This window comes from Bolinopsis microptera, chromosome 13, assembly GCF_026151205.1.
Source record: "Bolinopsis microptera isolate Bmic1 chromosome 13, MBARI_Bmic_1.0, whole genome shotgun sequence".
NCBI classification, from domain to species: Eukaryota; Metazoa; Ctenophora; class Tentaculata; order Lobata; family Bolinopsidae; genus Bolinopsis; species Bolinopsis microptera.
The window spans coordinates 13,763,615-13,790,467 of record NC_087084.1 but is presented as its reverse complement, the minus strand read 5'-3'; the positions used below and the strand labels follow the sequence as shown (position 1 = coordinate 13,790,467).

Genomic DNA, 26,853 nt, shown 5'->3' with positions numbered 1-26,853 from the left:
ATAAGGGGCCATCTACTTAGGACGTCCGGCAAATAGGTAGGGGGGGGTGGTTCTGGAATTTCGGACAAATCCGGACAGGGGGAGGGGGGTTTTCTGAAAACGAAAAATTCCAATTAATTACAAATACAACTCTTTGACACTAATTATTCAGTGAATTTGAGTTGGTTTTATTTGTACTTTTAAAAGTAACTGGAAATCCGGACGTCCGGGGAAGGGGGGGGGGGGGGGTGGTGGTTTTGAAAATTCGGACACACCCGGACAGAGGGAGGGCCGGGGGTGGTCTGAAAATTTGCGATTTTGGCGGACGTCCTTTACTGTTTACTGGGCGGCGCTCAGCCTGTCATTCCGCCGAATCTTTATTATACATGTTTATGAACATAATAGCCTGGGGTCCCCAGGTAAGACGTCCTAAGTACTACTTAGGACTACTTAAAGTAGAACTAAATGGCCCCAAACAAGTGGTGTACACCAAATCCAATAAAATATTCAAAACTCCACGAAGAAAATTATAAGACATCCTAAAATGGTGATCATTACCGACTCCGAGTTTGCTAATTTATTGCTTGCTGAATGCTGATGCTCCACTGATTGCTGATTTATGCAAGAATTAACTCGAAAAGAGTACCACGCTTGATTGACGATGTCAACCCATCAAAATCGTTTTTCTGCGAAGCAGAGCAACGATCGACGATGCGAAGCAAAAATGCTAGTTTGCGCGGCGCGTCGAAGCGGCGAAGTCCTCCAAGTACCACGCTTACGGGCCGGATAGACACGCATGGTAATTGGTAAGTATTAAATTGAATGTGATTTCCGTGAAAATATTAACAAGTGATAATGATATAATAATACTTTCAACTTTTAAAGGTGCACACCGCGAATTTTGCAACTTTTGCTAAAATAGTAATAGGGTGTGGTACAGAAACATTGTGCTAGCTATGTTTTGCAGCCTGGGTCTAATTAGATCCGCCCTTACCTGGGGACCTCAGGCTATCATGTTCAAAAACATAGCGAATATTTTAATATATATTTGTTTTATCACAATGCTGGCAAGCATAACCGTTGCCCTTATATTCACAACACTATGTACCCCCTATACTATTATATCCCCTTTATTGTTTTCCAGGCATTAAGACTCATCGAAAGTAGTTCAGCAGGTATATTTAAGTTCAAAACATTCTAATTCAATGTTAAAGATGACAGGAATAAGAAATAGTTATGTGGAGGTTTTTAAGAAATTTGCGCAAAATACGCGCCAGCATGTTATACGAAATTAGGTAAAAAACCCAAAATCGCCATATTCAGGTGCCTTAAAAACCATGTTAAAACTGAGTTAGAGATCTGTAACTTTGCAGAGCGTCTAGACCTTGTCCAAATCGACTGTAAAAAAAAATTCATGTTGCAGGAGTATCGGGAAGTGGGTTTTCTGAAACCCCTGTTTTACAACAGATTGTCGTGAAGCTATATATATATCAACTTAATAACACCAGAATGTGTGTGTGTCTGTGTGTGTGTCTGTGTGTGTGTCTGTGTGTAATTTCCGAACGGTTATACAAAAAAAACGGTAATAGTTACGGGACTGGTTTTTTCGGTATAGTGCCGACAAAACTCTGACGAAGCCAATAAGCAAATTTTATAAAAATCGGCCGGTGGTAAGTGGTTTAATTGATGGTTTTGTACCACAAAATATGTTACATAAAATGGCTTGAGAAGAACGGCAAGAGTTACGGGGCTAGCTCTCTCTCTCTCTCTCTCTGCATATGTAGCGTATATATTACATGGCGTATATATTACATGGTCATATAATACTATAAACTTATTAGGGGAGGGAGTGCTCAAACGGTCTGTTTGGACTGTAGAGAGAGTTCATACTTTCATACGACAATGTAATGCATGTTCACAAATATGATAGGCTGGTGTGGTGCATGGTGTTAAGGGTTAATTTCTATTGATTATTGATTAAGAATTACTATCTTTTAAGCATACTATTGGATACGTGAGGGCACTCCGAATAGAATTGCTCGCCTAATCCGGGTTTTGACTCAGCGGGTAATTACTCCTACCCTTTTTAACTGCGGCAGTGAAATCCCGGCCGTAGGCCGGGTTACACTAGTATATATATATATGTATAGACGCTTTTGCAGTAAATTGTAGCCTACATTTAAGTGTCCGTAGATTCAAAAGTATAAAAGATACAGTCATTTCGAACCACAGGTTTTAAAGATAATTGTTTATACTTTAGTTTACATTATATCGAAAAATAATTTATCGTCATCATCATCACTTGATGACGTCATCAATTTAAGTGTTTTTAAAACTTGATTTTTGACAAAATAACAACTTTTCAAATCGATTTTAAAGCATTAAGGAGTAATTTTATTCAAAATCTGAGGACATTTTCACCTTAGATAATTGTTCAAGCATTCTGAAAATCTACCGGAAAGTTTTCCTACCTTGCTCCTTCATAAAGATATTCGCTATTGAAGTTTGTGCTTTTTTGAAGAATAATTTTATAAAAACACAAAAGTTGTGAATTAGTATTCTCTGGTGTTGGGCCATCCCTTGGGTTGTGGAGCTCAATTTTGCTTTCTAAAGGTCTAAATTGTGTTATAGGCTAGTTTTAAAGTTGAAAATCGAAAAGTTGCACACGTGGGGACACGCCCAAATTCATTTAAAATAGCTAAAATCACTAAAAATTGTTATTTTCACGATTTTTACCAACTTTGGAGTCCCGTTGTGATCCAAGTTCTTTTTGAAATCTTCTGAAACTTTTCATGCTTATCAAACTATATATTAAATAACACTATGCAAAAATTTATGGTGATTCAATATTTTATGCGCACGCAACGTCCGCTCAAAGTTTGCACGTGCGAAAGGTGAGAATTTTGCTCATTCGTGATTTCGAATAAATTCTGCTTTCCCACGATATTAAAATGGCATTATATATGAATTTAATGCCAACTTGAATGAGTAAAAAGTGCTATATTCAGTCTGTTATTGACAGATATGCCTACCTAAACACAAGGAAACGTTTTCAAAGGTAAAATTTCGAAATCGTTGAAATTACCTCCTAATTAAGTTTCGACTGTGTAAATTATCCTGACATTATAATCAAAAAGAGGTGATATTTGACCAAAACCCATAATCATGGGTAGAGTGAACCGCTGCCAGTGTCTCTCTTTTCCAAACAAAAGAAAATGATATTAATTTGAGGAACCGTCCGCAAATGCAAATTGATACCGAAAATGAAATCGGTCGCTCGCTTTTTCCATTCATTCACGGCTTACGTATTGTAATAAAGCTTATTGAATGGGAAAAGCGAGCGACCGATTTCATTCTCGGTATCAATTTGCATTTGCGGACGGTTCCTCAAATTAATATCATTTTCTTTTGTTTGGAAAAGAGAGACACTGGCAGCGGTTCACTCTACCCATGATTATGGGTTTTGGTCAAATTCTACTAATACTATTTGTGATTTGGCGTTGCCTTTAAAAAAGATAAAATATTTTTAACGCCTCCAATTCCGATTCTACAAATTTTTTGGCGCCTCCTCTGATTTATTAGTTGTAGGTTTATTATATTGATCATTACTGGGCCACGCTCAACATGTCATTCCGCCTAATCTCTATGTTTATAAACATAATAGCCTGCGTGCTGAGGTAAATTTATTGATTGACGATGTCAACCCTTCCAGATCGTTGCTCTGCAATGCTAGTTTGCGCGGCGCGTCGAAGCTGCGAATTCCTCCAATCACCAATAGGTTTATAACCTACCGTACCAAGACGCGCGCCGAGTCGAACTGATACACGCTCGGTCTCTTAATATTTTAAAAAAATACTGCTTACTAGTTTAATTTGACCATTGTTAATGATCTGGCCCGGCGCGCGCTACTTCGTAGCACTTGCCATCTTCGAGAAGAAAGCGGCGCGCGCTACTTTGAAGTAATTTAGACGAGTAACATCCGTCAAACATTTAATGCCATCATGTGCGGCCGGCTGTGTTTTAGCTATCTTCATGCATATTTTCTGATATGCCAAGTTAAAAAACATGGCTTTTTGGCTCAAAAATCGGTCTTTTTTGCGATTTTACCTGGAGAAATTTTGTATCACGTGGTGACCCCCACTGTCGCTTCACTATAGTGTATATCGTCTTCGACGATACAGGCGGGTCATACAACGTATGACAAGAGAAATTAGCGAGAAATTATCCATTTTTCGTCAATATTACATTTACACACTCGCAATGCACAGGAGGCCCACATAATTATATTGCAAAGATATGATCCAAAATAAAGAATTGTTGTTGTATTTTTGTGTTGACTTTATCATTTATCTGAGGAAAAATGGACTTACTGCCTTTCTAGAGAGGAATCGGTTGAAATCAATTCTGATAAAAGGCAGTAAGTATTTTGGAGAAAAATGGTTTTTATAGATCAGAGATGGTGAATTTATGCTTTTAAGCATGTTGAGGACATATTATGACAATAATTTATTTACGCATAAATGTCAAAATTAACCCCTTTTTATGCGAGTAAAATTACCTCAAAAACGACAAACACGTTTGTCCCATTTTCTCAAAATGGCATCGATGTGACTTACTGCCTTTTCTCAGGGAACGGCAGAATACATAGGTAACGGAAATGGTGCATTGCTATCAATTGAACTATAAATAATCAAATACATACACACAAATTTCCAAAACACATCATATACTCCATTATCGGGGTAGGGATGAGGTTGTACGAGACTTCTGATAGAGGGGTTTCATGTTTGATGTCAATCTTCTTGCTTCTGTACCCACGAAGAGCGATAACAGTTGTGCTTAGCATAGCAAATTTTATCTTCATTCATGCCTTACTACATCACAGTACATCTCCTTCCTCTTTCTTGCTATGAGATCTGCTAATCTGTTGACAAATTGTTGAATTCCAGTTCTTGGTACTAGATCTTCCTGCTTTTTATTTGAGAAAACAAAAGTCAGCAAAACGGTTAGTTTTGGCTACAAATTCGACACTTATCAAATTTCTTCAGTTGTTTTTAGATGAAGACTGTCAATGTGAGTACTATCTTAGCAACCTATTTGATACAACCTCATCCCTGCCCCTATAATGGAGTAGATCATGTGTTTTGTTAAAATGTTTTTGAAAAAATTATTGGTAGCAATGAATTGTGCTCTGCCAATTGCAACACTTAAAATTTGATTGTGCTCTGCCAATTGCATCACTTGATTTAATTGAATGTATATATATACTGTTTGAAAAAAAATTTGATAACATTTCTGATTTCATCCTTTCTTTTTTATTATATTGATCTCCTGCGGCCCGACGAACTTTCAGTAGTAGTTGTCGGTGATTCTGTAAGCCAGTTTTGTCCCATCCAGCTTTGTGTTTCTGTATAGCGGTGAGTCCGGCCATCTGCAATTTTTATAAAGGGTATTTTTGTCTTTGTTTATTGGGGTAAGTGTATTTCTAAATGGGGATTCCTCTGTCGAAAACGTATATAATATAATACAACACACTATAAATAACTTCTTTTACCCATTGATGTAACGTTGCATGTTGGCGTCCCGCCCAAAAAAAGGCCCAGCCCCCCCCCCCTCCCCCTTTCAAAGTATAAAATAAGATTAGATTACAGCACAATCTAATTCATGCTTGAAGGTGCAGTGGCGTAACTTAGGGCCCCACAGACCCTGCTGTGCGGGGGGGGCGCCGTATAAGGGGGGGGGGCGCAATTTTCCTGAATTTTAGGCCCTTTCACTGAAAAAACGCCTTGTTTGTGTATTTCCCTGTCCAATTTAGCGTTCGGTCGACGCGAAAAAAATATTTGGGGTACCCTTTTTTGCTTCAGGGGGGCGAGAAAAAAAGTACCTGACCTTTTTTTTTTTTTTTTTTTTCAATTTTTTTTTAGGGACACAAAAAATTTTAGGGGGGGGGGCGCTTTTTGTCACTGAGCGGGGTGGCGCCAACAGGCAAAGTTACGCCACTGAAGGTGGTCCTAATGAGATCGAGGATCTTTTGGCAGGGCGTTATCACTTATTTAACCCCCGATCACGGTTCCCCTATTCAGCGGCGTACCATTGCCTGTTGGCGCCCCACTAAAAAAGAGCCCCCCTGTTAGTGCCCCCTCCCCTTTTGGCGACCCTACTTTAAATTGAACAATTTAGATGATTTTAGAGGATACGCTGGTAAAATCTCTAAAAAAGTGTGTTTTTAGAGCAAAACACACAGTTTTGCTAGTACCATAATTAAGTTTTTCCAAATTGTCCCACATTCAAACGACAAAGATTGCGCCCGGTATTATTCTGCTGGGTTAATCGTTAAAGCTATCCAGGCACAATTAGCAAATTTAATTTTCTTACCTGAGGTGAGTGCGTTATTAATATGAATGTGTGTAAACTGAGGAGAGGTAAGCAGTGGGTGATTTTCTGGGTTATCTGCTGTACATTGACACCACTGTTCATATGGCAATATCTGAAAGCAAGTTTGGTAAAACCTGGAAGTAACTTGAGGTCAGTAAATCAAAATACACATTATAAAAGTTAAACCAATCATTACCCAACCACTTCTGATCAATTTTTCATCAAAAATGCAGAGTTCCTATCACTGCACTGTAAAAATTAGAGATTTCAGCTAAAAGTTTATCGATCTCAGAAGATTAGCTTAAACAAAGTCGTTACCTGAGGCATTGTTTCAATGCGCTCTGGCAAAGATGCTCCTTTTGTCTCCCTCAAGGAAAATGTTGCAATTGTCACAACAAAAACAGCTACTATAGTTACAATCTGGATAGGTATGTTGACATCTTGATCCATTTCAAAGAAGTCTAAGAATGATGCTAATAGTCCACCCACAGCTGATCCTAAAATGAAATCAGTTGCCATATTAATGCAGTCAAAGGCTACTCTTATTCACAGAATGCACAGCCCTAGATACCATGCAGACATGAGGGTATCGTTATAATATGATACCTTAGATGGACAAATCTCTTCAGGAACCTATTTTAATATTGTTAGCCATAAACATTCGCAGTAACAGCTGCGAGTAAATTATTACTTTAATACCTGATGTTATCATTCCCATGGCTTTTGCTCGTAGAGGGGTTGCAAATACCTCCAATGAGTACAGTGAATAAAAGTATACCAAACCAGCTGATAAGCATCTTACTCCGATCGCACATATCATTGTAATCAGTACATACTTTGTGAGGGCTGAAATTTGTAATGGAACAAAGAGCATATGAATTAGAAATACCTTTGACTAAAGCATTTTTTGCTCAATATGGTTTATCTATACCAATTTACTGCCTCGGATACATTGTTAGCCATGATTAAACTCACCGCACATAAGTATTAGTAATCCCAAGATTATGATATGCAGGCTGCTGACTGTGGCCCTTCTTCCCCAGTAGTAGCAGCTGACTGCTGCAAGCAGTACACCTATTAGATGTGCTACTCCAACGATCAACAAATTAACAGGAACACTGGAACAGTTGTTATTGATAGACCAGAAAATGGACTTTATTCACTGTATAATGCATATATTATAATATAATGAGTGTTACATAGTCATTTGTTGTACTGAGCTGTAAAGATATCATATTATTATTGTTGAACTTGTAGAATACCAACCTTGTTACATTGAAGATGGTTATGCCCACATCTATAGTGTAAGTCACCAGAAGATAGAAACTCACTATACTTAAGACAATTAATACGGTCATCAAATATCCTGCAAGATTAGTTGGTTAGCTATACTGTAGTAGTTGATAAGCAAGTCAAAATGACAAGACATTGGCTACAGAGACCTTGAGTGTCACAGAAATGTTGATGGAAGACTAACTAAGTTTTGTATGCTGTATCTGAATGTCCTCGATAATCACTACAAATTCAATCATGTAGCAGGTATTTGTATTAATTGTAATGATGATAATATATCAAAAACTGTGATTTGTATCAACTCAGCTATTTCGAGAATATCCGATTACATACGTGATTCATTTAATCTGAACATGTCCAAAATGTTGAAATCATCATCCTGAGGTTTCCTTATTTCATTGTAGCTTGGTAAATCGACTTTATTTCTGTATGATATTTTTCCTAAAAGATATGATGCCTGTTCTTCCTGGAATGGTATCAAAGATGCAATTAAGGTCCCTAATTTAAGGCAATGGTTGCATAGTATTATAGCTATTAGCTATTCAAAAATTCAAGACTCTTCACTCTGATCCTCATTTGAATAAGTGTGATATGTCATAATATGAGGTATCAATCAATAGCCCGTAGTGTATGAGCATAATTCCAGAGTAAAGAATTCTTACCTTTCGTTTTACTAATAACCATCTCAGGGATTCTTCGATACCGAAAAGATAAATTCCCCAAAGGAACGCCACCAGAAGAACTATGCATGCTATCATATCGATATATTTTGTGAATACATAAGCCAACAATGACAGGAACAGAAAACCTAATAATAATAGGTAAATATATTATGCATATAATATCTGATTTCTGTGCAATTTTAAGTAAAACGAAAGTATCTGACACAAAGACATTACGTTATCAGATTGTAAGTCGATTATGTAGCACTTACCTACTGCAAAGCAACACCATATTGCAGCCAAGAATGAGTGTCTGTACCGAACTTTTAATCCTTCTATTATCAAAACCTTCGAAACAACAAAGTATCCAATGAAAAGACCTGTAAAGAATCTGAAATATTAACTAATTATTGAACTTTTATCTGCCTTACCATTAAAATATGGATTATTATGAAAATGTTTAACCTAGGTTTGAAAACAACAAAATGCTGAGTGATTTATTTATTTTTCCAAAATGTCAAGTTTATAATGAGAGCTCACCTGAAAACAAGCCAAACTTGGTAAGACTCAGCAATTATGAGGAGTCCTAAAAAAACATCCTCTAGGAAAAGAAGTATCATCAATACTGGTTTCCTGTAATATATATGCATGATAGATAAACATCTTTACTGTTATCTATACACAGTTAAAGATTAATACCACAGGAAATATGTTTTAGTTGCTATGGAGTTGATCATCGTTATAACACCTCAAGCTTTAGAAATGTTACTGAATATCAGAAACTGTGAAGTGAACTTAAATAAAGTCATTCAACAAATTAATTCCTAATCCGCTAAAGACAAATGTATAAAATCAACTGTTAAAGAATTTATGCTTGTCATGATATTTCTTTTAATCTAACGATATTACCTGCCAATATAATCTGACATGAGACCAGCAAAAACACAACCAAGAATCATACCCAAGTAGAACACAAACGCTGGGAGTGTCAGCCACCACCTGTCGTTATAAAGAGGATATAATATATTGGTTTTGGGCTTGGTTTTTTATTGTCGTTTTGCTTTGGCTTTAACAGGTTGATTTTTTCGGTGTGTCAATAAAATCAGATTCATTGTATGTATAGTATTAGGCAAAAGGCACTCACGATGGATAGCATAATAGATCAAAATTGGAGACAATAGATGCCTGGGGGTAAATGTAGTCCCATGTGGATGAGTCGTTAACACATACATCTAAGGATACTCCAGGATACAAATTACAATTTCCATCTTCATCTTTAATGCAGACCTTGTTTAAAAAGTGTACGCTTGTTAGTGACCTCGGTATGATAATGATTATTTTAAAATTACAGTGTTCATCTCAAAATTATCAGAAAGGAATGTATGTATGATAATTATTATTACTAAAAATAATAGCAGTGCTCAAGTAAGTGATCAGTGTAATGTAGCTTACCTGTGGTATTTGATTTGTTATTATGTCCAAGAAGATGATAGCTGCAGTGGGTACTGCAGCTATGGATAATTGAGTTAGGATGAAAGCCTCGTTTGTGCCAAATGTGTTCCCCGAACGTTTTATCACATCCTCCATTGCTCCTACACTCTGAAATTGTACGAGGCCATTTTTCACTGTCATGTTCCTTTGATTCAGTTAATCTTATTGAAGTTCATTTTATCTGCGAGTAATTTCAACATGTAATGATTGACGATTGTCTCCTGAAACTGATTTTCAGCAAATTAAAAGTGTGTTAAATGTGATTACTTACATAAAAAACAGATATTCAGTTTACGAATTAATACAACATTACGGGAACAAGTGATTAATACTGCTAAGACTATTGAAGATAAGCTGTCAGCCAAGCTGTAACATTTTGCATAAAGTGAGGCCTATGTTTGCATTTACACACTTTTTGGTTACACGCAAACACGTCATCTTTATTAACTCTGTAGGTGTTTTAACCCTTTGGATTTGCCAATTTTTTCTTTTTCAGTCATATAATTTGGCTTTTATATATTCTCTGCTAACAACTTTAAATTGCAGTTGTATTTCTACTGTATTTCTGTTTGTGGCATTGTTGGCACTGATTTCAGTGATTTGGGAACCCACTGCCATCATGAAATCCAACAAATAATACTTCCGAAAATGAAAACGTTTCTGGTGATTTGTTGCACAAAATGTCGTTATTCTCAACCTGAAGTAAGCTAATAAGAGTTCTATTCTTTAAATAATTAATCTAATGCCTTGTTTTTCAAATAGTGTGATGTTAATAACGAAGTCTAAGGTATTTACTGAAGGAGAGAAATTGAGTCTACCTAACGTGTTCAGCGATGTAAAATTTACACTCCTGCAACGAAATAGGTAAGGAGATCAACTATTACTTTACATTGTATATATTATACTAGAATTACTTCACATATACAAGAATGTTATCAAATCTATAGGCTCAAATAATTCGTATGATTACGTCATGATTACGTCATGATTGCGTCATTATTGCGTCATGATTGTGTCATGATTGCGTCATGATTGCGTCATGATTACGTCATGATTGCGTCATTATTGCGTCATGATTGTGTCATTATTACGTCATGATTGCATCATGATTGTGTCATGATTACGTCATGATTGCGTCATTATTGCGTCATGATTGTGTCATTATTACGTCATGATTGCGTCATGATTGTGTCATGATTGTGTCATGATTGCGTCATGATTGCGTCATGATTGTGTCATGATTACGTCATGATTGTGTCATGATTGCGTCATGATTGCGTCATGATTACGTCATGATTGCGTCATTATTGCGTCATTATTGCGTCATGATTGTGTCATGATTGCGTCATGATTGCGTCATGATTACGTCATGATTGCGTCATTATTGCGTCATGATTGTGTCATTATTACGTCATGATTGCATCATGATTGTGTCATGATTACGTCATGATTGCGTCATTATTGCGTCATGATTGTGTCATGATTACGTCATGATTGTACCTTTGTACAGATGAAGCATCACCTGACTTCTCAAGTGTATAACCAGGGTTATTTATTGCAGTGATCTGTTCCAAAGCATACAGCTAGACACCCCCCACTCCTACAAGCTACAACACAACAGCGGGATTGCATGGCACATCATAGACTCCTGCCTCATGAAGATGAGATGCGGTGAATGCTCTGAATTCCGAGCTAACTACCTAGACCAGCTTATAATTATACAAGTACAACTGGAGAGTTTCTCACCAGCAGTTGATACCTGGGAGATGGACATCACACAGAAACACAGTGTAGCTGCCGAGATGAAGGTGCTGGGTACTAACCTGTTAAAAGGGAGGGACTACTTGCTTGCTGCTGAGAAGTACGGGTTAGCGCTGAAGTTGTTGGTTTCGGATGGTTGTAGGGCTGTGCCTGAGGACAACCACGAGGAGAAAATATGTTTGATTCGCATGAACATTTCCTTGTGTTTCATGAAGATGAATGCCTATGACGGGGTTATTTACCATAGTAAGTTTGTTCTAGACTGTTTCGACAACCCGGAGTTAGCTGTACAAATCCCGAAATGTCAGGAACACATTATAAAGACTCTGTACCGGCGAGCTTGGGCTTACTGTCATATAAACGAGTTTGAGGATTGTAAGCGAGATGTCAGCAGGATATTCGATCTAGATCCTGATCACGTGGAAACCACCAAGTTGTTGGGTGTTGTTGAGGGCAGAGTGAAGCAAAATGATAAGATGATGTCAAATAATCTTAGAAATATGTTTAGGTGATCGTGGAAAATGGTACGTTAGTTGGAGTTAGAGTTGGGTGGTTATTTTGTTGTTTTGATACTGAGTGAGCTTCGTTTTTGTTTCAGATATTTCTTGAGATAAGTTGTATTTATTAAATTTTGTTTTCTTCAAAGGTCATTCAAACTTTTTGAGCGTTCTATGGAGCTATGATAATGTCACATTGACTTTTTGAGAAGCGTTTAAATTGTTTTAAAATTACACTATGCAATTGCTGAACTCATAATAATGAATTCTTCAAATTACTACATCGAAAGTTTTACTCTTGTCAAAGGCATCTTGATTTGTATTAGCCCTCATAAATATAACCAACATAAAGATACAATTGTATTGAATTTTGATCTGGTCTCATAAGGAAAACTATTGATGTGGAATGTGGATTCAGGTCGTCAGGTAAGCCATATTATTTGTTTTCGCACGTGATAAAAATTGAAGATTCGGGAATATGATTAGTCACTGCTGGAAGGTAAAAAGTTGTCCCTTCAAAGATTCCCTGAATAGTAGGAATCTTTAACTAGTTACATTAAAATAGGAAATGTTTACTATTTGCTAATCAGCTTGATAAAGTGTACTAACCTGAGTCAATTTGAAAGTTTCTGTCTGATTTTAATTCTCCTTGCATAGGACGGTACCAATTTGGGTAAATACTTTTCAGAATTGTTTTAGTCTAAATCAAAATGTTTTAAAAAGTTACCAAATAATATGGTGATGTTTACTAATTAAAGTTTTTTAATAATAATGATGTTTACAGTAAGTACTACAGTAAATGTATAGAATTATATCCCAAAATTCCATAAAACCTAGTCACAGTAAGTCTCCTTGTAAACACAAACCCGTAAAACTGGCACCTGCTAATGATTGTGCACAACAAATACATTTGATAAAATTGCACGCGCAAATAAACACCCTTTGCACTAGGATGTAACGCACGTGTCGCCTCATCCCTGCGCCATATCATGCCATGTTAGGTCAAGAGACGACCGACGTCCCCGACATCGACTCCATATCCCTAGACGAACTGATAATATCAGATACAACTGCTGAGTCAGCTGTGAAATGCAGGAACATTCCTGTCCCTTCCAACTCACCAGATCTTATCGAACAGGTTTATTAGTTCATTTATTTGTTAATTTACAGGTTTATTAGTCCATTTATTTGTTAATTTACAGGTTTATTATTTCATTGATTTGTTAATTTACAGGTTTATTATTTCATTATTATTAATTTTATTTTACAGGTTTATTAGTTCATTGATAAATTGTGTTATATACCTTTATCCTGAGCAGGAGTTTTACGAGGAAGATTCAGTATTTCCTGAGAATTACTCCGCAAGACCCTCCAGACGTAACGCTGCTCACGATGTCTTCCAACTCAACAACGTTCTTTATGGTCAGTTTTGTGGATCACACACAATTTGTATGGTGTGCGATTCTAGATTGTCATATTATCTCAATAAGACAGATAAGTATTATATTGTATTATAATGATGTCATGTAGAAATAATTGTTGTTCTTTTGAGATTGTTTTAGGTACCACAAAAGTAATCTCTTGAGACTCAATGACCACTGAAGACCACTGGTGACCAGTTTAAAGGAACACTTATCTCAGTAGGTATTCACATAATTCCACTCATTTTAATTACCTACAGTAATACATGATCCTCAAACTCTCAGGACCAGACCTGGAAGTGGACCCGGAAGCACAAGCAGGGTTTGACACCACCTCAGGGTTTGACACCACCTCAGGGTTTGACACCACCTCTTCAGTACCCGCCACTGACTCTGGTATCTCTGTTAGTGGAGCTTCTGATGAGTTCCCTTACGCTGACCTAGCTACTATCGACAGGCGAGTTGTTAACTATTTTTTCCTTATAAGGAAAAAATGCCCAAGCTAGAGAGCCATGGCAGGGCCAGCAAGCAAGGCCCGGACCAAAACATACTGCCCAATACTGCCCGGACCAAAACATACTGCCCAATAAATTGATATTTTTTATACCCAGACCCCAGTCGGCTCAGTATGTTTTGGTCCGGGCCTTGCTTGCTGCCCCTTCATGGCTCTCTAGCTGTGGCAGGTTTGACTTATATTATATATATCAACAGGCAAGTATTCTACTGTAGAACTAAATGTACATCAAATTGATAGAAATTAATACTAGGTCTAGAATCCACCAGAATGATAATTAATAATAATGTTAATTATTATAAAGCTGACTTTGCATTTTAACCCCTCTCCACAACTCAGGATGGTGAACAGTCCAGGCTGGAAAGTACCGGTAGAACCAGGACAGGAGCTAGAGCGGCTTCTCAAAGCTTGTCTTGAACTGGCCAGATCGGAGCAAGACGACGAGAACGAGGCCTGCCAAAAGTTCTACCAGGAAACTCTATCTAACTCCTTTCTTAAGGTTCTCACTGACAGTGCTGTAAACAGCTGGACTCCTGAAATTCAGGTGAGGTTGCTGAGAGCTATCTATTGGTGGGGGGGGGAGCTGGACTCCTAAAATTCAGGTGAGGTTGCTGAGAGCTATCTATTGGGGGGTGGGGGGAGCTGGACTCCTAAAATTCAGGTGAGGTTGCTGAGAGCTATCTATTGGGGGGTGGGGGGAGCTGGACTCCTAAAATTCAGGTGAGGTTGCTGAGAGCTATCTATTGGGGGGTGGGGGGAGCTGGACTCCTGAAATTCAGGTGAGGTTGCTGAGAGCTATCTATTGGGGGGTGGGGGGAGCTGGACTCCTAAAATTCAGGTGAGGTTGCTGAGAGCTATCTATTGGTGGGGGGGGGGGGGGGGAGCTGGACTCCTGAAATTCAGGTGAGGTTGCTGAGAGCTATCTGTTGGGGGTGGGGGAGCTGGACTCCTGAAATTCAGGTGAGGTTGCTGAGAGCTATCTGTTGGGGGGGGGGGGGGGGAGCTGGACTCCTGAAATTCAGGTGAGGTTGCTGAGAGCTATCTGTTGGGGGTGGGGGAGCTGGACTCCTGAAATTCAGGTGAGGTTGCTGAGAGCTATCTATTGGTGGGGGGGGGGAGCTGGACTCCTGAAATTCAGGTGAGGTTGCTGAGAGCTATCTGTTGGGGGTGGGGGAGCTGGACTCCTGAAATTCAGGTGAGGTTGCTGAGAGCTATCTGTTGGGGGGGGGGGGGGGGGGGGGGGGTGGGGGGAGCTGGACTCCTAAAATTCAGGTGAGGTTGCTGAGAGCTATCTATTGGGGGGGGGGGGGAGCTGGACTCCTGAAATTCAGGTGAGGTTGCTGTGAGCTATCTGTTGGGGGTGGGGGAGCTGGACTCCTGAAATTCAGGTGAGGTTGCTGTGAGCTATCTGTTGGGGGGTGGGGGGAGCTGGACTCCTGAAATTCAGGTGAGGTTGCTGAGAGCTATCTATTTGGGGGGGGGGGGGGAGCTGGACTCCTGAAATTCAGGTAAGGTTGCTGAGAGCTATCTATTAGGGGGGGGGGGAGCTGGACTCCTGAAATTCAGGTGAGGTTGCTGAGTGCTATCTGTGGGGGGGGGGAGCTGGACTCCTGAAATTCAGGTGAGGTTGCTGAGTGCTATCTGTGGGGGGGGGGGCTGGACTCCTGAAATTCAGGTGAGGTTGCTGAGAGCTATCTGTGGGGGGGGGGGGGGGAGCTGGACTCCTGAAATTCAGGTGAGGTTGCTGAGAGCTATCTGTGGGGGGGGAGCTGGACTCCTGAAATTCAGGTGAGGTTGCTGAGAGCTATCTGTGGGGGGGGGGGGCTGGACTCCTGAAATTCAGGTGAGGTTGCTGAGTGCTATCTGTGGGGGGGGGGGGAGCTGGACTCCTGAAATTCAGGTGAGGTTGCTGAGAGCTATCTGTGGGGGGGGGGGGGGGGGGGCTGGACTCCTGAAATTCAGGTGAGGTTGCTGAGTGCTATCTGTGGGGGGGGGGGGGCTGGACTCCTGAAATTCAGGTGAGGTTGCTGAGAGCTATCTATTGGGAGATTGGGGGGTGGGGGGAGCTGGACTCCTGAAATTCAGGTGAGGTTGCTGAGAGCTATCTGTTGGGGGGTGGGGGGAGCCGGACTCCTGAAATTCAGGTGAGGTTGCTGAGAGCTATCTGTTGGGGGGTGGGGGGAGCTGGACTCCTGAAATTCAGGTGAGGTTGCTGAGAGCTATCTGTTGGGGGGTGGGGGGGAGCCGGACTCCTGAAATTCAGGTGAGGTTGCTGAGAGCTATCTATTGGGGGGTGGGGGGAGCTGGACTCCTGAAATTCAGGTGAGGTTGCTGAGAGCTATCTGTTGGGGGGTGGGGGAGCTGGACTCCTGAAATTCAGGTGAGGTTGCTGAGAGCTATCTGTTGGGGGTGGGGGAGCTGGACTCCTGAAATTCAGGTGAGGTTGCTGAGAGCTATCTGTTGGGGGGGGGGGTGGGGGAGCTGGACTCCTGAAATTCGGGTGAAGTTGCTGAGTGCTATCTGTTGGGGGTGGGGGGGGGGGTGGGGGGAGCTGGACTCCTGAAATTCAGGTAAGGTTGCTGAGAGCTATCTGTTGGGGGGTGGGGGGGGGTGGGGGGAGCTGGACTCCTGAAATTCAGGTAAGGTTGCTGAGAGCTATCTATTTGGGGGGGGGGGTGGGGGGAGCTGGACTCCTGAAATTCAGGTGAGGTTGCTGAGTGCTATCTGTGGGGGGGGGGAGCTGGACTCCTGAAATTCAGGTGAGGTTGCTGAGAGCTATCTGTTGGGGGTGGGGGATGGGGGGTGGTGTGTGTTTGAGAGGGTAATGCACTTCTGTGGACTCTCCTGCACTCTATTTTCTTGATTGGGCCTACTGCTCATCATTTATTCATGTAAAATGCACAAAAATTCTGAGAATTTTACCTCCTCAGATTGAAATTAAACATCTATACATCTAAGTAGTAGTAACAAAATCTCTATCCAGGGCTACATATTTGATAACTCAGTACTGTTGGTAAAACTAATGGCAGTGAAGATGAGGAGTGAAAATATAGCCCTTCTGAGACTGATGGCCATCGTTTTTAACCCTACATCCAAGTTAGTCGTTATTTGAGATTATCAATGCCATTCTTTGTTGATAAAAGTAGTGGATTCCCATCCGATCAGTTATTTTATGATATTTAATCAAGATATTTTATATTATATAATATCCAAGAAAATATTTAGGACGTAAATGATCCCATTATAGTTGCTGTATGTATAAAGTTCTACCACTACGATTGGTGTTAGGCCGAATATCACGTACCCATTAATTACCTGATTTTAATGACGTCACCATGACAGGTTTCACCACTACAACGCCTCCCAACCCAGCAAAACTGTCCCACCCTCGTCCCAAATTCCCGGAGCTGACATCTTCGCTCGTCCCACTGACTTCCGGGTCCCGAAGGGATGGCTGGTGGACCTGATCAACAACTTCGGGAGTGATGAAGGGTTTCAGAATGTTCTAGATCAGTTCAAAGCTTTTGCTAATCCATCCTTAGAGGTAAGATCTGGTTATTTAAAAAATTTACATAAAATTTAAATCAAACTCCAGTAGTCACTACTCACTAGTTATACTACCAATTGAATAAATTAAAATTAAAATGACCAGTTAGTTAAGTTTGCATAATTATTAGGTAAAAACAACTATACTTTCAGCTAGTATCAGCATATCTCAAGCCGTTTGGTCTGTGTATTGACCTGCTAACCTCATCCTGCGTGCAAACGTATCTAGTACCCTGTACCCTTATTGTTACAAGTTAGTACCGCCATATTCCTTCTTAAACGTATCTAGTACCCTGTACCCTTATTGTTACAAGTTAGTACCGCCATATTCCTTCTTAAACCATCTGTATATTCCTTCTTAAACTATCTGTATATTATTTAATTTGTTTTAAAATGTTTAGGGGATTTCGGGAATTTTGACAACCCTTTTGCCATTGTAAATCAATACAATTCTTCAGATTACGTTTCCAACCTGTCGGACGAGCAGCTAAAGAAAGAGACAAAAGTGGAGACAAGAAATGATACTCTCTCCGGCCTGATACAGACACTGAAGATGATACTCCATCGGGCACCCCAGGACAAGTAAGCTTTGTGATGACGTCACGTGATGTTGTGATGACGTCACGTGATGTTGTGATGACGTCACGTGATGTTTCGATGAAATGATGACCTCGTTGGATAACTGGTGTTACAATTTTTTTCGTTTTGTAGCCTTTATACAAGAACTATACAGGGGGCCCCTCCCCCATATAACTTGATTAATGTAAATGATGGAAATATTTCACAGTCAAATATTATTTGATTTAACTTATACAGTATCTAATATTATTTCTCAAATATCATTAATTTTTGCTGCAGGAAGAAGTTGGTCCAAGGTGTGGAAATTCTTCATTTGGATCTTTTACTGAAACTCATCAAAACGAGCAGCTTCAACGGGAAAATGAATGCGCTAAATGAACTAAACAGGATCATTACTCCTTTCCTTTTTAACCGGTTTGTGCTTCACGTTTCACAATTAATTGATTACGTCGCGTGAGAATTGTGATGACATCACGTGAGAATTGTGATGACGTCGAGTGAGAATTGTGATGACGTCACGTGAGAATTGTGATGACGTCACGTAAATTTTCGCAATTTCACGACTTGTCGTCATTTCCCATTCTTCACTATCCGTACTTGATTCTGTGAGACTCATTAATCCATGATAGTTGATACTCAAACACATTAAAACGTTTTAATTAGCAGCTAATCAGTGAACATTTCAATTAGTAGCTAATAAGTAACCCTCCTAAAGGAGACAGAACCAAGACTCGGACAGTATTACCTCCGAGGACCTGGGATGTTGGCTAAAAGATCAGAAGATTCTTAACGTTGTGTTCACCGACTACCTCCACCTGCCACAATACGTTGAGAAACTTGACAAAACCCTCAAGTTAGTGTTTCCAAAATTAATTTCTTGGAAATATTCAAAATATTCGATAATTCTGTTAAAATTGTGATTAATTAAAATCTAAAAATTAAGATCAATTATCTGCCAGTTTTCAATTATTAATAATTAACATATTTTTATAAACCTAGGTTTTTAATACACGAGGACAAGTTGACAACAGCAGACATAGACCTCATATGGGATGCTCAGATCGACAAACACGAGGCAATCGTAAAGAATATTCACGATCTTCTGGCTAAGTTAGCCTGGGTGCTGAACCCCGACTCTCTGGATGCTATCTTTATCAGATTCCAGAGGAGTTGGGAGACTGCCAATCATAAGACTAAGGAGAAACTTCTAGAACTTATGGGAAGGTTAGAATTAATATTTGTTATTTTTGTGTGTGAAGATGATGATTTTATCAATATTTTAGAATTAAATGTTTGTCAAATTGGTTGTTGGAAGATTCTGTTTAGTTAACTGGTTAGAAAAAAAACCGTCATTATAGACTGATTCTTGAAGATATGTATAATAACCAATTAACGAATCCTCCAATTAGACAATAAGCTAATTAAACAAATGTCAGACTGGCAGAGGACGATAAGGAAGGAGTAATCTCTGACAAAGTGCTCCAAGTGCTGTGGATACTGATAACAGGCCGAGACAGCAGCACCGAGATTATAGATCTAGCACTCTCAACTCACATCAAAATACTCAACTACATCTACTCTCATGGTGCTTGTTAATTATTAATAATAACTTAATATTAATATTAGCTTAATAATAATAAAACATTAACTTATTATTTTGTTAACAGTATTTGATTTAGTTCGTTAGTCCGTACTCCGTAACTGTTTTTTATCACCTCCAATTTTGGTGAGGTAAGTCATCTATTTAACTGGGTCAACACTAGTTGATCTTGTTTACTGATGAGGATGTTTTTGCAAACGTCCAGCCGCCATTGGTAGAGTAGTTCCTCCACCACTTGTGGTGACATCATTGTAACTTGGCGGTGGGAGCTGTTGGAGGTCAATGACATCATTGTAACTTGGCGGAGAGTGGTCAGATAAGGTAGATATCCTAGCTCCAACGGTTCCGTGTGGTGGGTAGGTGCCACCAGTTGCGGCTGGTGAGCAAGTGCCACCGGTTGCGGGTGGTGGGTAGGTGCCACTAGTTGTGGCAGGTGGGAAGGTGCCACCGGTTGCGGCGGCTGGGTAAGTGCCACTGGTTGCGGGTGGTGGGTAGGTGCCACTAGTTGCGGCTGGTGGGTAGGTGCCACTGATTGCGGCTGGTGGGTAGGTGCCACTGATTGCGGCTGGTGGGTAGGTGCCACTGGTTGCGGCTGGTGGGTAGGTGCCACTGATTGCGGCTGGTGGGTAGGTGCCACTGGTTGTGGCAGGTGGGTAGGTGCTACTGGTTGCGGCTGGTGGGTAGGTGCCACTGATTGCGGCTGTTGGGTTGGTGCCACTGATTGCGGGTGGTGGGTAGGTGTCACCGGTTGCGGCTGGTGGGTAGGTGCCACTGGTTGCGGCTGGTGGGTAGGTGCCACTGGTTGCAGCTGTTGAGTTGGTGGCCTCCTCATCCTCCATATTGCAACAATCAAGAAAACAATAATATACACAATAAAGTAATATGCATGGCCAACAACATATTGCACCCAAAAAATAAGCAATCAGTGAACACACATGGTGGTCGTCCAGCTCATCCTCCTTGCACCAATTGGCACAGCATGCACAACATGTTGGCAACAAAAAAAGAGTACACAGTAAAAATATCACTAATCCAACGGAAGAATTCTTATCATCAGTGTTTCTGGTCGATCTAGTTAACTTGATCAATCTGTCGTTCATACAATCAAAAGTAATATTCAGCCTTTCGTAATTACAACCATCTGCAACATTGTAGTTTGTTTCTATAAGGTCGTATATTTGACACTGTTCCGCAGCGGAACACATGTTGTAAATTGATTTCGTAACGTTTTCAATTTCTTTACCTGAATTCATAATTAAATCAGATTGGAGTATAATTCTAATTTTAAAGAAAGATAATGAAGACCTGCACACTAAAAAAATGAAATCCAAAGGAAATCGTAACTCGGTAACAATCTTTGTAAACATATAAATATGTTTATTAACCTACCAGAGCATCCGGGAGTACGATCGAAGAGCAGAGCTTCATATATGTGGATCTTGGTTTTAGGTCTGCACCTGATCGATAATTGTTGCTTTTCGTCGAACTCAAACTGAGCTACATGGTGTTCTGAAACAGGTTAAAAATTCATTAATCGGGCAGAGATGCTCCAAAAATGAGTTCTTAAGGGTCAGCTAAGGCTTGGGCGGTTTGCTACCAGATGAAGATGATATGGAAGTCTGGTATGCGTCCAAGGTACGACTGTTCCTGGCTACAGTCGAATCCTTCTATATGGCTCTGAAACATGGACTGTCAGCTGCAGCCAGACCCTCGCAAAGCGTATATTATATATATTACATTATAATATACAGATGTTATACGAGAATGGCAATTAACATAGACTGGTCAGAGCGGCAGACTAGCGCTAAAGTGTATGGACACCTCATTAGAGCAACTGATAAGATAGCTGAGCGGAGAATGAGGCTAGCTGGTCATCTCGCCGGACATGACGAGCACCTGACCCATCAGGTTTATCTATGGGAACCTCCTCTTCACAGATATCGTCGTAGGATAAGACCACACTTCACCTATGTAGACATCTTGTGGAGGGACACAGGGCTTGACGACAGCAAGGAGATAAACAAGCTCATAAATCTGCTTGGACATTGAAGCCGAAGTCGAGTAAGTCGGATCCCAGGGGGTGATACTTATCACTTTATCAGCTGCTATTAGTCCCATAGGGAAATATTGTTCATAGCCGAATTTTGTGTATCTCGTTAACAAAATTGATTGGGTGATTATGTGACACGACACCTTAATTGGGCTATAGGCAGCCTTAACAATTTAACGGGTTCACTTAATCACGTGATCAGGTAAGCCAATCATGAATCATCTGATCACGCGTAATGAATAAACTCGTCATGCTTCGTATCTCGGTCATCTGAGAAGCTACAACTCTCATTGTTTCAGGACAAACGTAATTTGAATGGCCAAACACAATTCTATAAAATTTGGCTCGATCTTATCATCGGAACTATCTAATGAATGTGATAATAAACCTTCATTCGAAAAAAAAATGAACATGAATATTCTTAAATTCTTGGACTCAACATATTCCTCGAGAATGAGTGGTGATAGTAAGTCATACCAACAAAATTACCTCAATCGGGCAATCCGTTACTGAGCTATAAAGAACAACGCAACGTATGTAACGTTACTTTTGCCCCCTCCCCCCTGTAAAAATACAATAAAAATAAGTGTAAATGTTTGACGAACCTAGCACTCTTGCTTTGTTTTGACATTCCCGATACACATCAGTTGTAAAGTTAACATTAATCAGGACGCTTGAATCCTCCCATCCAAACGTTGTGCTGTTACGTTTGTAGCATCCAATGTGTTCTGTCGTCTTCTTTTTCGGATCAGCTGATTCTGATAGTATCATGTGACATATCACAGATAAGATCGCTGCTCTGATTTCCATGATATCCCTGTACAGACGTTCTAAAGTTTATGTAAATGTGACTAATTTGTGCATTATTAATAGACAATAGTGTGAAGACGAGCGTAATGCAATCAACGAATGAAGAAATAACATCTAGTACAAGATTTTAAGTCATTTAATCTGTAAAACTTCACAATTATACTGGAAAAACGTTAGTCTGCCTTAAGATATCCAATAGGTCTTCACAATATCTATGACTATTGGATAGTCATAAGTCATGATCAAATTTAAAGAGGCAAGAATGTGATTCATTTGATAACGAATCATATTTCAAAATTTGCTCCTTTTTAAAGTTATTGTATAATTTTTTAAAATCCCAACTTTCTTTTTTATGTGGCGGGCCTGGGTAAGCCCCATCTTTCTTGATCGTAGCTAAATGAGAATTACAACACCTGTTTTGAGCACCGCGACCGGGCGGTTAATTAACTATTGCCGGTTGCTGATGGAATTTGCTCATCAGCATTACATGCCCACGCTAATTGCTCTCCCTTCATGCCGTTGTTCCAATAGACTTTTTATTTTATATGAAATAGATACGACACACCAGCAAACAGCTATAACGCATGGCGACACCAATGTAATCCAAGACATGCGCTAGATCTTATTAGCATGAACTCTCGTTCTTACACCATGAGGTGGTGGTTTTTTTAACATTCTAAAAAGCCATAGATCGGGAAAAATTTTTTGGGAAAATTTCCAAATTCACAAAATACACCAATACAATACAATACAGTTATTTACATAAATACAATAATCAAAACAATATTAAATATTTCCTAAATTACCTTCGTAACAATTGAAATGTGGATCGGGAAAGATCGAGTTTAGACTGATATAATATAGCACACTCGAAACGAATTTGCGTACCAATATTTTAGCCAGTAAATAGTAATAAATTTTGGGTAAATTTTGGAATCTCATTTTGTCATCTCTTAATTTCTAATCCTTGATGATAGGTAATTATGAACAAGCTTGTATTATTTGGTGCAGAGTGTCAGACCTCTAAACAAAGATAAGCTTGGCGGAAAAGATGGACTTTTAATTATAATTTGGGGCCGGAGATGTGATGTTGCAAAGGTTTGGTATGGGGGTTAAAGTCTCAAGATAATAATGTAATGTATTTAGCAGACAGTTAAATCAATGCAATGAAATTTAATAGTCAAATAATGTGTCATCAAAAATGACTATGTATGTTGCAGAGAATAATACTTGAGAACATGGTTGTGTAATATTTAGTTACGTACCTTGATTACAATTTCTCTTTCCAAACTGAATAATTATCATAACTCAACCATGACCTTTGGATTTGTGATGGTATTAAATATTTCTGACTTGTGTTCTGCAATGAGAGAGTTGCTATAAAGACGGGGATTCTTATCCTTTTAAAATCTTTATTTTGACAGTGCATAATATCGCAAATTTTAATTTACACAATGAGAATAGATCCACGATATTGTAAAGCTGTAAAGGTGATGAACGGGAGCCTTCATTTTATCTACTATTTGTACTGTTTCCAATAAATATTATTTCAATTTCCACTTTCGGATGCAACACGTCGAGTTTGTGTACAAATTTTGTGAAAGAAATGTCAGACTGGCAGAGGACGACAAGGAAGGAGTAATCTCTGACAAAGTGCTCCAAGTGCTGTGGATACTGATAACAGGCCGAGACAGCAGCACTGAGATTATAGATCTAGCACTCTCAACTCACATCAAAATACTCAACTACATCTACTCTCATGGTGCTTGTTAATTATTAATAATAACTTAATATTAATATTAGCTTAATAATAATAAAACATATTAACATATTATTTTGTTAACAGTATTTGATTTAGTAACTCGTTAGTCCGTACTCCGTAACTGTTTTTTATCACCTCCAATTTGGTGAGGTAAGTCATCTATTTAACTGGGTCAACACTAGTTGATCTTGTTTACTGATGAGGATGTTTTTGCAAACCAGCCGTCATTGGTAGAGTAGTTCCTCCACCACTTGTGGTGACATCATTGTAACTTGGCGGTGGGAGCTGTTGGAGGTAAGTGACATCATTGTAACTTGGCGGAGAGTGGTCAGATAAGGTAGATATCCTAGCTCCAACAGTTGCGGCTGGTGGGTAGGTGCCACTGGTTGCAGCTGGTGGGTAGGTGACATTGGTTGCGGGTGGTGAGTAGGTGATACCGGTTGCGGCAGGTGGGTAAGTGCCACTGGTTGCGGCTGGTGAGTAGGAACCTCCGGTTGCAGGTGATGAGTGGGTACCTCCGGTTGCAGGTGATGAGTGGGTACCTCCGGTTGCAGGTGATGAGTGGGTACTTCCGGTTGCAGGTGATGAGTAGGTACCTCCGGTTGCAGGTGATGAGTGGGTACCTCTGGTTGCAGGTGATGAGTGAGTACCTCCGGTTGCAGGTGATAAGTGGGTACCTCCGGTTGCAGGTGATGAGTGGGTACCTCCGGTTGCAGGTGATGAGTGGATACCTCCGGTTGCAGGTGATGAGTGGGTACCTCCGGTTGCAGGTGATGAGTGGGTACCTCCGGTTACAGGTGATGAGTAGGTACCTCCGGTTGCAGGTAATGGGGCCGAGGAAATCGCTATTCCTCGATAACACCGAGGCCGAGGCTTGGTTGCAGCTGGTGGATAGGTGCTACCGTTTGCAGGTGATGAGTGGGTACCTCCGGTTGCAGGTGATGAGAAGGTACCTCCGGTTGCAGGTGATGAGTAGGTACCTCCGGTTGCATGTGATGAGTAGGTACCTCCGGTTGCAGGTAATGGGGCCGAGGAAATCGATATTCCTCGATGAGGCCGTGGCCGAGGATTCAATCGACCCTTGGTTGCGGCTGGTGGGTAGGTGCCACCGGTTGCAGGTGGTGAGTATGTACCACCGATTGTGGTTGGTGAGTTGGTGGCCTCCCTGTCCTCCCTGCCCTCATTACAGGACTTCCAGCATATACAGTATATCCAGAACCAACAAAACAACCCAAGAAAACCAAAGAAAATGATAAAAAATATAGTTAAAATTAGATGAAATTCGCTATCATCAGACATTCTGGTCAATCTAGTTAACTTGATCAATCTGTCGTACATACAACCAAAAGTAATATTCAGCCTTTCGTAATAACAGCCATCTGCAACATTGTAGTCTGCTTCTATAAGGTCGTATATTTGACACTGTTCCGCAGCGGAACACATGTTGTAAATTGACGTTGTAATGTTTTCAATTTCTTTACCTGGATCGTTAAATGAATGAGTAATAATGAGCGTATAATTCTACTTTTAGTCAAAGATAATGAAGACCTCCTCATTATTATTAAACACAAATAACGTACAGGAATTCGTAACTCCGTAACACTGTTTATAATTATAATAATAATATGTTTATTAACCTACCAGAGCATTCGGGAGTAAGATCGAAGAGCAGAGCTTCATATATGTTGATCTTAGTCTCAGGTTTGCACCTGATCGATAGTTGTTGATGTTCGTCGAACTCAAACTGAGCTACATGGTGTTCTGAAACAGGTTAAAATTTATTAATCGGGCAGAGATGCTCCAAAAATGAGTTCTTCAGGGTCAGCTAAAGCTTGGGCGGTTTGCTACCAGATGAAGATGATATGGAAGTCTGGTATGCGTCAAGGTATGACTGTTCCTGGCTACAGTCGAGTCCTTTTATTATATGGCTCTGAAACATGGACTGTCAGCTGCAGCTAGACCCTCGCAAAGCGTATATAGATATATATATATATAATATATATATTCTTGGACTCAACAAATTCCTCGAGAATGAGTGGTGATAGTAAGTCATACCAACAAAATTACCTCAATCGGGCAATCCGTTACTGAGCTATAAAGACCAACGCAACGTATGTAACGTTACTTTTGCCCCCCCCTCCCCCCCTCCCCCCTCCCCCCCTGTATAAATACAATAAAAATAATTAGTGTAAATGTTTGACGAACCTTGCACTCTTGCTTTGTTTTGACATTCCCGATACACATCAGTTGTAAAGTTAACATTAATCAGGACGCTTGAATCCTCCCATCCAAACGTTTAATTAAGTATCTGGTCAAAACCTGGCACAACTTAGCGAGTTAACTAGGTTTGAGAAGTTATTTGTGCTCCCTAGGGTGTCTACTTCAAAAAAAATTTGGGTGGATAATTTTTTATGTGTGTTTAAACCCGTGACCACGCCCTTTTTAAAGCGTGGGAATTTGTTAACCAAAATTGTTGAAATTTGCATATATTATTGGATTGGGGTTTCTAAATG

The 26,853-nt window shown here is 39.9% G+C and overlaps 2 protein-coding genes across 2 annotated transcripts in view; both read left to right on the top strand.

Annotated features, from left to right (window-relative positions):
* The first annotated feature begins 11,461 nt into the window (after window positions 1-11,461).
* On the top strand, window positions 11,462-12,073 carry LOC134824808 (peptidyl-prolyl cis-trans isomerase FKBP5-like). The gene has a single exon (XM_063836784.1). The coding sequence runs from the start codon at window positions 11,462-11,464 to the stop codon at window positions 12,071-12,073; it is 612 nt and encodes a 203-aa protein (XP_063692854.1).
* Window positions 12,074-13,007: 934 nt separating this feature from the next.
* The window catches only part of LOC134824718 (probable ubiquitin carboxyl-terminal hydrolase FAF-X), an 85,290-nt gene continuing 71,444 nt past the window's right edge, over window positions 13,008-26,853 (top strand). Inside the window, exons 1-12 of the mRNA XM_063836695.1 lie at window positions 13,008-13,196; window positions 13,378-13,480; window positions 13,765-13,936; window positions 14,333-14,537; window positions 16,977-17,089; window positions 17,336-17,537; window positions 17,693-17,792; window positions 17,998-18,121; window positions 18,398-18,532; window positions 18,834-18,971; window positions 19,118-19,342; window positions 19,555-19,703. Coding sequence (XP_063692765.1) covers window positions 13,053-13,196; window positions 13,378-13,480; window positions 13,765-13,936; window positions 14,333-14,537; window positions 16,977-17,089; window positions 17,336-17,537; window positions 17,693-17,792; window positions 17,998-18,121; window positions 18,398-18,532; window positions 18,834-18,971; window positions 19,118-19,342; window positions 19,555-19,703 — 1,810 coding nt within the window. The 5' untranslated portion in view covers window positions 13,008-13,052. The remainder of the gene's footprint in view (window positions 13,197-13,377; window positions 13,481-13,764; window positions 13,937-14,332; window positions 14,538-16,976; window positions 17,090-17,335; window positions 17,538-17,692; window positions 17,793-17,997; window positions 18,122-18,397; window positions 18,533-18,833; window positions 18,972-19,117; window positions 19,343-19,554; window positions 19,704-26,853) is intronic.

What these genes read in the sequence shown, in the direction of transcription:
- LOC134824808 (XM_063836784.1), top strand. Translation starts at nt 11,462, where the DNA reads ATGAGATGCGGTGAATGCTCTGAATTCCGAGCTAACTACCTAGACCAG.